General features: G+C 40.4%; 1 protein-coding gene across 1 annotated transcript; it reads left to right on the top strand.

The window, feature by feature from the left end:
* Positions 1-600: 600 nt before the first annotated feature.
* rab4b (RAB4B, member RAS oncogene family) lies at positions 601-10,903 on the top strand. The gene is made up of 8 exons (XM_087850988.1): positions 601-769; positions 4,254-4,334; positions 5,184-5,298; positions 5,467-5,529; positions 6,224-6,378; positions 6,457-6,552; positions 6,743-6,918; positions 8,091-10,903. Exons 1-7 carry the CDS (start codon positions 754-756, stop codon positions 6,856-6,858), a joined length of 642 nt encoding a protein of 213 aa, XP_087707114.1. The 5' UTR covers positions 601-753; the 3' UTR covers positions 6,859-6,918; positions 8,091-10,903.
* Positions 10,904-11,572: the final 669 nt, after the last annotated feature.

The following is an 11,572-nucleotide window of genomic DNA, read 5'->3' as shown; positions in this document are numbered from 1 at the left end:
CCTGTACAACATATGGCCAAAAAAGTATACGATGGCTTCCCTCTGCTCAGGAAGATTACATTAATTCTGTGAGAGGCAATGCACAAGCTCACTCTACTTCTTATTTCCACACCATACTGTACAATATTGTAGCAATATTTCGATGTCATGTCTTATTGCATTTATATTCAACTTTGCTCGTATTATTTATTTATTTAGTTTCATCTACCTCGTGTCTATTTTGTGGTGTGTTTGTAATCGATGACAATGTGTTGCTGGAACACTGCGATTCATAAATAAACTATCTGTAAAAACTATACAGGGAAAATTCTGGTCTTGATCTGTCTTAATACAACGCGCTTTGCTTTTTAGCTTAGTTAAAGTTGGCTAGACTTCACGCTTCTCTAACTGAGCATCATTTTCTGTACTAGTCGTTCGTTCATTAGTTTACACGTACAAATGAGAACTGTCTATTCGTAAAATCCACTCAGTTTCTGTGCGATGCCAGTGTCCTTTCAGCGTGTTCGTCTCTTCTCTTAAAATTCCAACGTAGCCAATAACACATGAACGCAACACCACTAGATAACTAATGACGTAGCGCGTAGCTGTACTGGTTGTGGTCGGAGCAGAGGAAGCTGGGAAAGGATCAAGGAAACCTCTAGCATCGTAGATAAACACCGTAAAGAGGTGTGAAGCCAGCGGGCACACGGCTGTCACAGTACTAAAAGAACAGTAAAAGAGTCCGACTGAGTTCTCCATACAGCGAGGGTCAACATGTCTGAGACATACGGTATGTTTGTGTGGAGTAGGCGGTCATTTAATGCTTGCTAGCTGTTATGTATGACTGCTGTGGTCTAATGTGACAGACTGGCAGCGTTGCTATCAGCAAACTGTAAGATTAGCTTAGCTTAGCCACGGGCTAACTTGCCACCTCACCGTGTCTGTGGATTTTAACAGTAATAATTAACATTCAGTGCTGACACGTAGGTCAGTTAAAGTGCTCTGGTTGGATTTCTTCGTGTGTATTAACTGACACCCCTGTCGTTTGATGGTAGCGTGTAGTGCTTCACGGGCAACAAGGAGAGCAGAAAGATGGTGAGACATCAACGGGTAAAAGTTGGCCAAACTTTAAGCAAAAGCCATTAATAGCATGTGTAGAGACGTTGAGTTAACGTGAACTTGGGGAGATTCAGGCAAGTTCTGTGACCTTGCGACAGGAAAGGCTGCTGCGATTTGATGTATATTTTTACTTTTAACTGCTAGCCACAAGGCCTGTAAGAGGAAGTTTGATAGCGATGGTTGATCATGCATCGGTTACCTGCAGGGCAGACGCTGCTTGGTGTCTCACTGGTGTAATACATCTGCTTCCATGCTTATTTAAAGTAACTCCGCTCTTGCACTTGACACAGATACGTTATAAATGAATCCTGACAGAATGAATGCTGCCTGCACTTATCTATGATCATTCACATAATGAGCAGATACAGAGATGTATTCAAGGTCTCATAAATTCATTAAACAGTACTCTGTCTGATAGTCAGTAAGCCTGACACTGCAGAGCCATTTGTTATGAAATGGCACACCATCCTCCTCTCCTGTTGCACTCCCAGATACACTCTCTCCCTCTGTTTATACTTGTACCCTGTCTCTCTCTTTCCTCGTATGAAACTTTATCCAAGTGGGCAACATTTATGGGAGAGTGCCAACACTAATGGGACCTGTAAAAGACTTTTATTGATTTTTTTTCCTTCTCTCTCTCTCTCTGTCTCCTCAACTGTCTCATCTGGACGATCAAAAGTCGACAAAAAGGCATTATGAATTCAATAAGGGCCTGTTAATTGTTTTAAAATGCATAGTTTTCACTTATTAATTTCAGTAATGTCAATATCAACATGAGAATCATTCATGAGTTTATGTTGATGTTACAGAATTGGGCACATGTAGCAGGGGGAGAAGGAAATAATGTAGTAGTACTCCTTTTATTGAACTTTTTGTTGCTGTTAGTTTTTATTCATCATTACTTTTTATATTGTCGGATCTCTCTCTCTCTCTCTCTCTCTCGCTCTCTCTCTCTCTCTCTCTCTCCCCCCTCCCCCCCCCCCCCCCAAAAAAAAGGGGGGGGGGGGGTACTTAATATTGATGGGTGAGGAATAAAGTAGCCTGAGAGGGTAGTGCTGCAGTCCATTCTCCCTGCTTTTGACATTATTGATGGTTTGATTGTTGTGTCCAGATCTCACACAGGAGTATACGATGTCTGAGAAAATGCAGAAAGGCTTGGGCAAGCTTTTAAAACTGAGCGGTCTGTCTCTGATTTTTGTCAGCACTGTCACAGCCACTGAAGTGTGGTTGAGATGTTACGCTGACTGCTGTTACACAGAAAATTAAGTGGGTTTCGACACCTTCACTTTGTTGCAGTTACTCTGTTACCGAGACATTGACCTCTGGCTTGTGTTGCTTAAGAAAACACCCGCTTCAACAAAGGTGCACCATGAACTGAGCTGGCGGAGGTGTGTGTCAGCAAATGAAGGTGGCTCATGGAGCAATGACATAATTGGTTTAAATGTCACCCAGAAAGTAAAGATTAATCTCATACTTTGATTTACTGTTTCTGTTGACTTTGTGTGAAGCTGGTGATATCAACAGCAGCCAGTAATCACTTGCCAGGCTTTATGCTTTCAGAACCTTTGTTTGAGCTCAAAGTGAAATTGAAAATTTACTTTAAATTCAACCTGAACAAGTTCTCAGAAGGGAAGCTGTAGTTTGCCATCATGGTTAGCTTTCACCTATTTAGGAGCACACTATCACTTCTGCATGTCTTGCATTTCATTTACTACCTCTCTAATTATTTATTATCTCTTACTTAACCAGAGCTAAGAGAGAGCAAAGAGAGATTGAAAGTTGCAAGATAAAGCTTGTGAAGCCTTAGGAATTACCTGGATTACTGACTAATTGCTCATACAGGCTGGTCTTTATGTAAATCACAAGTATAGCCAGATGAGACTTGACTAATCTAACATACAAAGACTATGATTCACTTAAGCACTAACCTTTCATGTCTTGTTTCCTCCCCCTGAGGAAGTGAACTTTTCTGTTAGCAGTTTGTCTCAGAGCGTGCTGTATCATACCTTTAAAAATGATAGCATGGTAGAGGTAGCATCATGGTTTTGGGCTGTCCTTGGGATCTGGATGGCCTGTAGCCATTAACAGAACATTTCATTTAAAATTTATATCAAAAAATGTTCTCAGTGTAAGAACAGAGGAGCAGTTCATGACCTGGAGCTTCAAGAAGTTGGGTAACGCAGCCAGACAGTGACTCAAAGCAAAAGTAAAACAACAGAGTGGTTCAAAAAGAAGAATTTTTGGGGAGTGATGCACAAACCGCAGTCCTGACCTAGTTGAAATTATGTAGCATGACCTGGAAAGGGAACAAACAAATATATATGAACTGAAACGGCTCTCTTGGAAGGAATGATGCAGAATTCCTCCCAATCATTGTGTTGTGTTAGTCCCACAAGCTGTATGTGAAACACATGGTCAGGTCTTTACTGCTACTGCTTAGGTGGTTAAGAAATTCTGACATCCTGGTAATTCCAAAGCCTTTTTTTTTTCTTGCAACTTGGTTTTCATAACTGATCAGCGTAAATTCACACACATGCAGCCACTTTTCATACCTAACTCTCCTTATCAGATCTCCCAGTATACTGGTCAGAACTGCCGTTCAGCATACATCCAGTATGCAAATACCCCCTTGTGTTATCTTTGGCCACAGCACACAATGGCTATCTGTACTCTAAATGGGTTTGCATGTCAAGGGATCAAGTCATTATGGATCATTTGTGTTGGCTGGATTGAGCCCTTCAAAGAAAAGACCCACTTTCCACAACATCTGTGCAAAAGCCTGCCTTTGGTTATTATTCAACCCGTGTGCAAGTCTGTTGCCCTAAGCTGTGGTTAATAATGCTAAAGCTCTAACCTTGCTCTAATGACATGTGTTATTAAGTGTTGGTGCTTTTCTAAGGCTTCAAACACACTCATTTTCAACCTCAGACAAACAAGTGTATTAAATTAGAATCGTAAGTGGCAAGTTAAACTGATTACATGCTAGGCGCTTTGTGATTAGTAGGCTAATTTGGGTTTGGCAGGATACTATGAAAGTAGTAGCTCAATGGGATTAAGAGGAAGGATTGTCCCTGAGGATGGAAGTGCAAAGAGCAGCAGGTTCTCCATTGATGTTGGCATTGCATTGATCTCTACCTCCTTTTTTGTGCTTGCAGACTTCCTGTTTAAGTTCCTGGTGATTGGCAGTGCTGGGACGGGGAAATCCTGTCTCCTCCACCAGTTCATTGAGAACAAGTGTAAGTTCTAAAACGCTGCATTTCTAAAGTTTAATACTGTGCAAACACATAAATGGACACGTTCCCGAAATTATTGTAGTCAGTTTCACGAGTTGCATATTGACTAAACCGTTAGTCTGCGGATGATCTGGAGAAAATTCTTCATTGACTGGTATGAGTCAGAGTACAATGGCAGGATGATGTGGGCATTTGTCGACCCAGAATAAAACCAATCACCACAGTTCTTTGCCTCACACTGTCCTTCAGAAAGAGAAAATATTCTGTGTGGTTAAATGGGGGGAAAAAAATTATACTTCCTGTAGACTTTCTCTAGCTAACAATGGCCGAGTTTACACCGAGCTTGATGCTCTCATTATATTGTTAAAATTCTCCATATGAAACATTAATTCGTTTAAAATACAAATTGAAACGTCAATTCAGTTTCAAAGGGGTAGTTTAAAAAAAACAAACCATGTCAACACTCCTCTATGTACAGAGTCGTGCTCATGATTACATTTAATTTGATTAAGATATCTCAGGGGTCCCTGTGGATAGAGAAAGAGAGGCTGGGCAACTTGGCACTGTTAATCTAATTTGCAACTCCCTGTTGCCCATATGTGGATATGAGGTATTTGCAAACAGCAGCAGAGGTCTTTTAAATAAGCCAAACACCAAATATTACACATGTAGATTCCGAGTTACAAATGTAGCCTCTATTATAGCAGTGGATCCATAGCTTTGCAAGGGATAAATACATAATGGCATAATTACAAGGACTGCACTGTAGTTTTTTCATTTGTTTTCCTGCTCCTTTATGTATATTTCACGTTGTGCCTTTTTTACACTGTCTTCTGTTTGTTCCTACTGCAGTTAAACAGGACTCCAACCACACCATCGGTGTGGAGTTTGGGTCTAGAGTGGTCAACGTTGGAGGAAAGACAGTCAAACTGCAGATCTGGGATACTGCTGGCCAGGAGCGATTTCGGTATCTACCTTCAAAATTTACCTAAAGGCACAAGTCCCAGCTCCACTGGGATAAGGAAGTGTCTGACTGATGATAACTGTTAAAATGATTGGACAGTTTCTCCTGTCAAATCTCACCATCTGATCTTTTAAAGGAGCCTTTTGTTTTTTTCCTCCATTTTCTCCGCAGGTCTGTTACACGCAGCTACTACAGAGGAGCAGCTGGAGCACTTCTTGTCTACGATATTACCAGGTAAAACAACCACTGAGCTCGTGCTCCCACTTCCTTTTCAGAAGTTTCTCTAGCAAAGTGAGCTTTTTTGTTTGCTGTGATAATGGGATGTAGATACTACAGTTGTACCTTAATTTTCCCAGAATAAAAACTACATGTTTACTAAGACTCCCAGAAGCAACAAAATGTAAGGTGGTATTTGGTGTGGGCATTGGCATCTGTGATTAATTGAAAATTTTAAATGTGGCTACAATTAAAATGAAATTTTACAGACTTAACTGGAGGCTTAGTTTATTTTTGAGTGTTCATACTGTTTCGAGTCCATATAGCAACTAATAAAAGGAGTCACATTGTGCCTGTACAGCCTCCAGAAATCGTGCTGCTTAATGACAGACCACTCACATTACTGTATTTCATAAACTCTGGGTCGTAAAATCAAGATGGATTGAATGCAGTAGTTTGCTTTTAACAAACTATGGGCTTTTGTTGAGGGGAGGTGGAGTGCGGACTGTCAAGAGCTGTAATATAGAGGCATCCTCTGTCAGGTAGCGTCTGTAGAGGAAAGCAGAAGTCCATCACAGATGGTGTCACCTGACACATTCTCGCACAGGGAAACAGACAAGTGTATACAATGAAACTAGAGCTACAGCCTCATGCTGAAAACAAACTGAAACAGAAAATTGGGTAAATAACATGAATAAAATATGTCTTACAGTCGAGAGACATACAATGCTCTGACTAACTGGCTGACAGATGCACGGACACTGGCGAGTCCCAACATTGTTATTATCCTATGTGGCAACAAGAAAGACTTGGATGCAGACAGAGAGGTGACCTTCCTTGAAGCTTCACGCTTCGCTCAGGAGAATGGTAACTTATCTGTACATTGATGCATTTCAAATGCTTTTTTCCCCACTCTTAGAAGTATTCTTGTTCTTCCACACACAGAGCTGATGTTTCTAGAGACTAGTGCGCTAACAGGTGAAAATGTCGAGGAGGGTTTTTTGAAGTGCGCTCGCACCATTCTCAACAAGATAGATTCAGGTACACATTGTTTTCTTTGTTATAGAAGTGTATCTGAGGTGGATGTTTTTTGTTAGAATTTAGTGACATTTCCATGTTTTGTTTTGTTTTAATGCTTTCAGAGCTTGAGCGCATGAAGTGATGTGGATCTGACATTTTTAGAGCATACATGTCTGTGTCACTGATGTTTCTCATTGTGCTTCTCTCAAAGGCGAGTTGGACCCAGAGAGGATGGGTTCAGGTATTCAGTATGGAGATGCTTCGTTGAGGCAGCTGCGACAGCCCAGAGGCACCACAACACAGAATAAGCAGCAGTGTAATTGCTAGGGGTCGGGACCCACCCTAACCCCAGCCCACAGGCCCACACAGACAGAACTCCCCCTACAGGTCAGTAACTTGTTAACTAAGGATGGGTATTGATACGATTTTCACGATTCCGATTCCATTTTTGATTCTGTTTAACGATTCGATTCTTTATCGATTCTCTTATTGATTCTTTTTTTAAAAAAAAGGAGAACACTAAGGTCGATTAGCTTAGAACTTTGTTTTATATCTTCTCTTTGAACAAGATAGAAATTTAGGAGTAGCTTGGCCTTACAAACCCAACAGTGAGATCTTAAGAGATCCAGCCTACAGCTCTTCAATGGGGTGTCACAGGGTCCTCGGGGAAAAAAATTGTAAATGTAAAATAATAAAATAAATATTCTTCTGTAGCAATAACAAAGTATAACATAAATTATTCTGTAGCAATTACACAAGAATATCCAGTAATGTCCCTGCCTACAATTAAACACATTCACTTACCGCAAATTTCAGGGTATCTGCTGTGGCAAATGGGTGCAAGCCTTTTACCACAAACTTAGTCACTGCTCGGTGACATTCGTCTATCCTGGCCTGAAAGGAGACGCTACCGGTAGACTGCAGCGAGAACTGCCAGCGAGCGCCAGCCAGACTCTGTCTGTCTCTCTCATCATGGTCACCTAAATGCACAGTAATGGCAGGTTTTGTAATAAGGCAGATCGCGCTAACATAATATGCACTGTTAGTTGATTATTTACCTGCCGCATTAATCTCAACTGCTGGGTTGAGATTCATGAGTCCGGAGCGGAATTAAAAACACGACATTCATTTAAGGTCATCGCGTGTTTTGTGAGCAAATGCTTTTGCATATTGGTAGTGTTTCCTCCCTTAAATGAAATATCTACTTTGCAAGTATTGCAAGTTGCCCTGTTGTCATCCGTTCTCGTAAAGTATGACCAAACTTTTGAGCATCTGAGCCACCATGTTTCCTGCCAGGTAAATGACGCTCCGCAACGTGGTGACGTCATTCGGGGCGACTGGAATCGATAAGGGAATCGTTTGCAAAAATGGCAAACGATGCCAAGGAATTGAAACAGTGGGAACCGGTTCTCAACAAGAACCGGTTTTCAATACCCGTCCCTATTGTTAACTCATGTGACCAGTGGGACTTGTAAACTAACAGGTTTTATCTGTGTTAGCGTTGATGAGGGCGTGTCTGTGCTCACTTTGTTTCCTGTTCTTAAACATCCAAACTCCAGGTTTTTTTTGGTGTGTGATCGTCCTTCCCCCTCTCCTTCAGTTCCACACACCTTGGATCACCTTGGGTCGTGGAGATCACTGCAACCTATGACCCTTGACCTCTGGTAAGAGTCTCTACGGCTTACCTGAGGGGGTCGGTTTTGCCCTTGCGTTTGGACAGCATAACCCCTCGGTGTGAGCAAAGTGGAAATGTAAAGAGACATCCTCCACCATGGTCTCTGTTACTTACCAGACAAGGACAAAGTCAAGGGTTGTGTGTTTGGGCTGACCTACTGTTGTGTGTTATTCTTTTTTTCTCTCTTGCTCTCTGCTTTTTCATTCTGGTTTTAGCAATCAGCAAAATACTTTGAGTTTTACATATCATTGCTTGTTAAACTCTTTTTGTGCATTCAACCTGTCCTTGTGTGGGTCATTAGTTTTTTTTTTCTTCCTAGTTTTAGCATTCATAAAGACATCCCTTACTATTTTTTTAAAATCATGCATCATTAACTATATTTCTCATAAATGATGGAAAATATTATTTTCTATCATTTATGAGAATTTTTTAAATGGAAAATAAATGATAAACATCACATATTTTTTGGGTACGATTTACACCAGGTGTGATGCAAATCCTTTCTACTTTGTCCTGTCATTTTAATTTTTTCGTAGTAGCCTTCGTAGTAGACCAGATGGATTCATAGCATATTAATCCCAACACTGATATATGTAACACTGTATAAACTCTCATGGGGGGATGATCCCATCACTCCATTCTACACCCAAACAGGCAAGGCTGTGGGTCAGGTTGAAAGCACAAAAAAGAGAACTTTTGCTCTTTATTTAAACCAAAAGTCCACAAGTCTGTAAATTGAGCTTTATCAGATTCACACCATGTTTAAATTCACATGTCCAGTTATAGTGATAAATTGGCATTATAATGTTTTTGACTCCTGCTGGGCTTTTCTTTTCTCCGTGACATCTCGTAGATTCATACATGCACGTACTGTATAAGACGTCACAGGAAACCACAGTTGGCTTTTGTTTGGTTTGTTTGGGAAACTTTTGTGCCGCCCAACCAGCCCCATCATTGAGGTTTGACCTTTGTTTTGTTTTGTTTGTTTTAAAAAAAAAATCATGCCAGGTTGTACGTCAATTTGACAGGATTCTGTTTTTAAACTTCCAAGTAATCACTTCTCTTTATTCATTATGCTATCAGAGGGGCGGATAAAAGACAACACAAAATTATTATTAGACCATGTACTCTCAAATCATCTTCATTGTTCATTGGCATTGATTGTACAAGTGGAGCTATACTGGAGGGATAAATATTTCCTCATTTGACATCTTAAAATGCTAATCAAAATCCTCCATGTGCTCGTTTGAGCTGTAGTATATGATTTGTGTTATTTTATTTTTTTTTATAGTCCGAACAATAATTCCCTCATGCTCTATTGATAGGACCATTCTCACCCTAGAAGACACCACCCCCATCAGATGAAGTTGGGTTTTTTTTGTTTGTTTGTTTTTTGTGACTATCGGTGACCCTGACCCTCTAAAAGGATAAGTAGAACCAATCCATGCCAGCAAAGTGGCCCTCTCAGTATAAGTGAGACACCACATCTCCTCAGTGTATGGGTCAAATTCCAAGTTTTTCCCTTTAATATCTCCCTCTGCAGCTCTACTGCAAAATGTCAGTTTTGTTGCACCACTGAACTGACCCAGATGTTTTCTCTTGAGAACAGACCTTGTATTACTCTAGAGAGAAACAGGGGAATTTCCACAGAAACACAGTTTCCTCTCTGCTTGTAACACTGACAACATGGTTTGTGGTGCTGCTGGAGGAAAATGAGGTTGCAAGTTAATGGCTTAGAAAATCCAAAGCCCTCGCTCTGCTGTTTAATCAAAGGCACCGCTTCTGTCTGAATCACTGTCTTAGAGCAGGTCATACAAACCAAGCCAAGAGGAACTCAAAAACAAAGTGTGCGCAAACGTATTTCTCAAGCCTCTGTGTTGGCATACGTTCTCCCAGACAAACCATATGTGTTTAAGCTCAACTGAGCCAGCACACTGAAAGGGCAAACATGAGATCATATAGGACATCAAGAGACAGATGGTCAAAACACATTGCTTTCATAAAATATTTGCATAGCATGATAGTTTGTCTCCTTCTGCAAGTGCACTTTTACTTTTGAATCTGTGTTTGTTTTGTTTATATGCTGTAACTATAGAATTGTACATTTTATTTTACTTGAACTGTATAATGTAATAAATATATTAATTTTAGATGTTATCTTTTTACTAAATGACAACTGAGATTCTTCGTATGGTTTCATTTTTTTCTGATGCTGTCAGGCAGCAACAAAAAATGGTGTAATAGTGTGATCTCATGCTGTGTGAGATTTGATTGGTTTATTGCTCCCTGCTGACGTGGAGGTAATGATGGAAGGGTGTTGACTTTGTGAGCTGTAGGTGGCCATCAGCAGCAATTCTGATCACTCGTTCACAGGCTGTCATCTATGCGCAGTTATTGAGTCAACTGTTGAATTGTTAGCCTGCATTCATCTGTATTCGCTGTACAGTTCATAAAGATAATCAGAGTAGCTATATGAACATTATTTTCTCATTTGTTCCAGTATAGACTCAATAATGTGATGAACGCAATCCAACTCAGTTGTTGCTTAGTAATGTTATATAATCTAACCTAAATACTACTGTACATCAAGTAACCTATCCTGTAAATAAGATTTGTCTATTGTCTATTAAGGGTGAGTGTTGCTCATTGATTGTAATGATTATGCAATTCCCAGTAAACTGCTTGTTTTTCATTTAACTCTTTTCACCGGTTTCCTGAATGTTAATGCTATCAGGGATTTTTTTTTTATTTTTCTTTGGCATTAAGCCACTGTATTCACTCGGTTATTGCTCAAGGGCGTTGAAGTGCATCGGATCCTGAATGTTGGTGACCCCCAGCCCTCGTGCACAGCAACGCAAGCAGCATTTACAAATCAGATTTATAGCTAGCTGACTTAACAGACCTTGAAATTTAACAATGGGCCCTACTAGGTACATGATTCATTTACCTCTGCCTGCCATTCTTCTGTCAAGTCATTTCTCTCAAAGGCAGTCAGGTTGAGGTTAGGATATCAGAGGGCTCATATGATGAAGAGTAAATGCCCTCTGTCACAATTGTCTGGATTTATGCTCTTCGGTCGATGGAGTAATGGCCAGAGCGGTTTAATGTAGCTCAAGTGGATATATTGAATGATTTATTGATTTTTAGACAGGCTATCAAGATGACTTCATAACCACATTGCAAATTCACCGAGGGAAAGGATTGGTCCACCGCTAGATGGCGCTGACGCATAAGACAGAGGTTTAAATCTGAATTTTAAAGACTTGTTTTTACATGTTTCGTCAGTAGCTTTGAGTGTTGTTTTATATGAAATCAGCCCAACAGTTTTAGCAGTGTAGCATGACTACATGTTTTAAGACATCAGAA

Source organism: Neolamprologus brichardi, chromosome 14 (genome assembly GCF_056152115.1).
Source record: "Neolamprologus brichardi isolate AB-2024 chromosome 14, ASM5615211v1, whole genome shotgun sequence".
Taxonomy (NCBI): Eukaryota; Metazoa; Chordata; class Actinopteri; order Cichliformes; family Cichlidae; genus Neolamprologus; species Neolamprologus brichardi.
This window is presented reverse-complemented; position numbering and strand designations above follow the sequence as displayed.

Bases quoted from the DNA above. Each gene is read 5' to 3' on its own strand.
- rab4b (XM_087850988.1), top strand. The intron at 4,335-5,183 runs GTAAGTTCTAAA...TTCCTACTGCAG, and splicing joins CCAGTTCATTGAGAACAAGT to TTAAACAGGACTCCAACCAC. The intron at 5,530-6,223 runs GTAAAACAACCA...TATGTCTTACAG, and splicing joins CTTGTCTACGATATTACCAG to TCGAGAGACATACAATGCTC.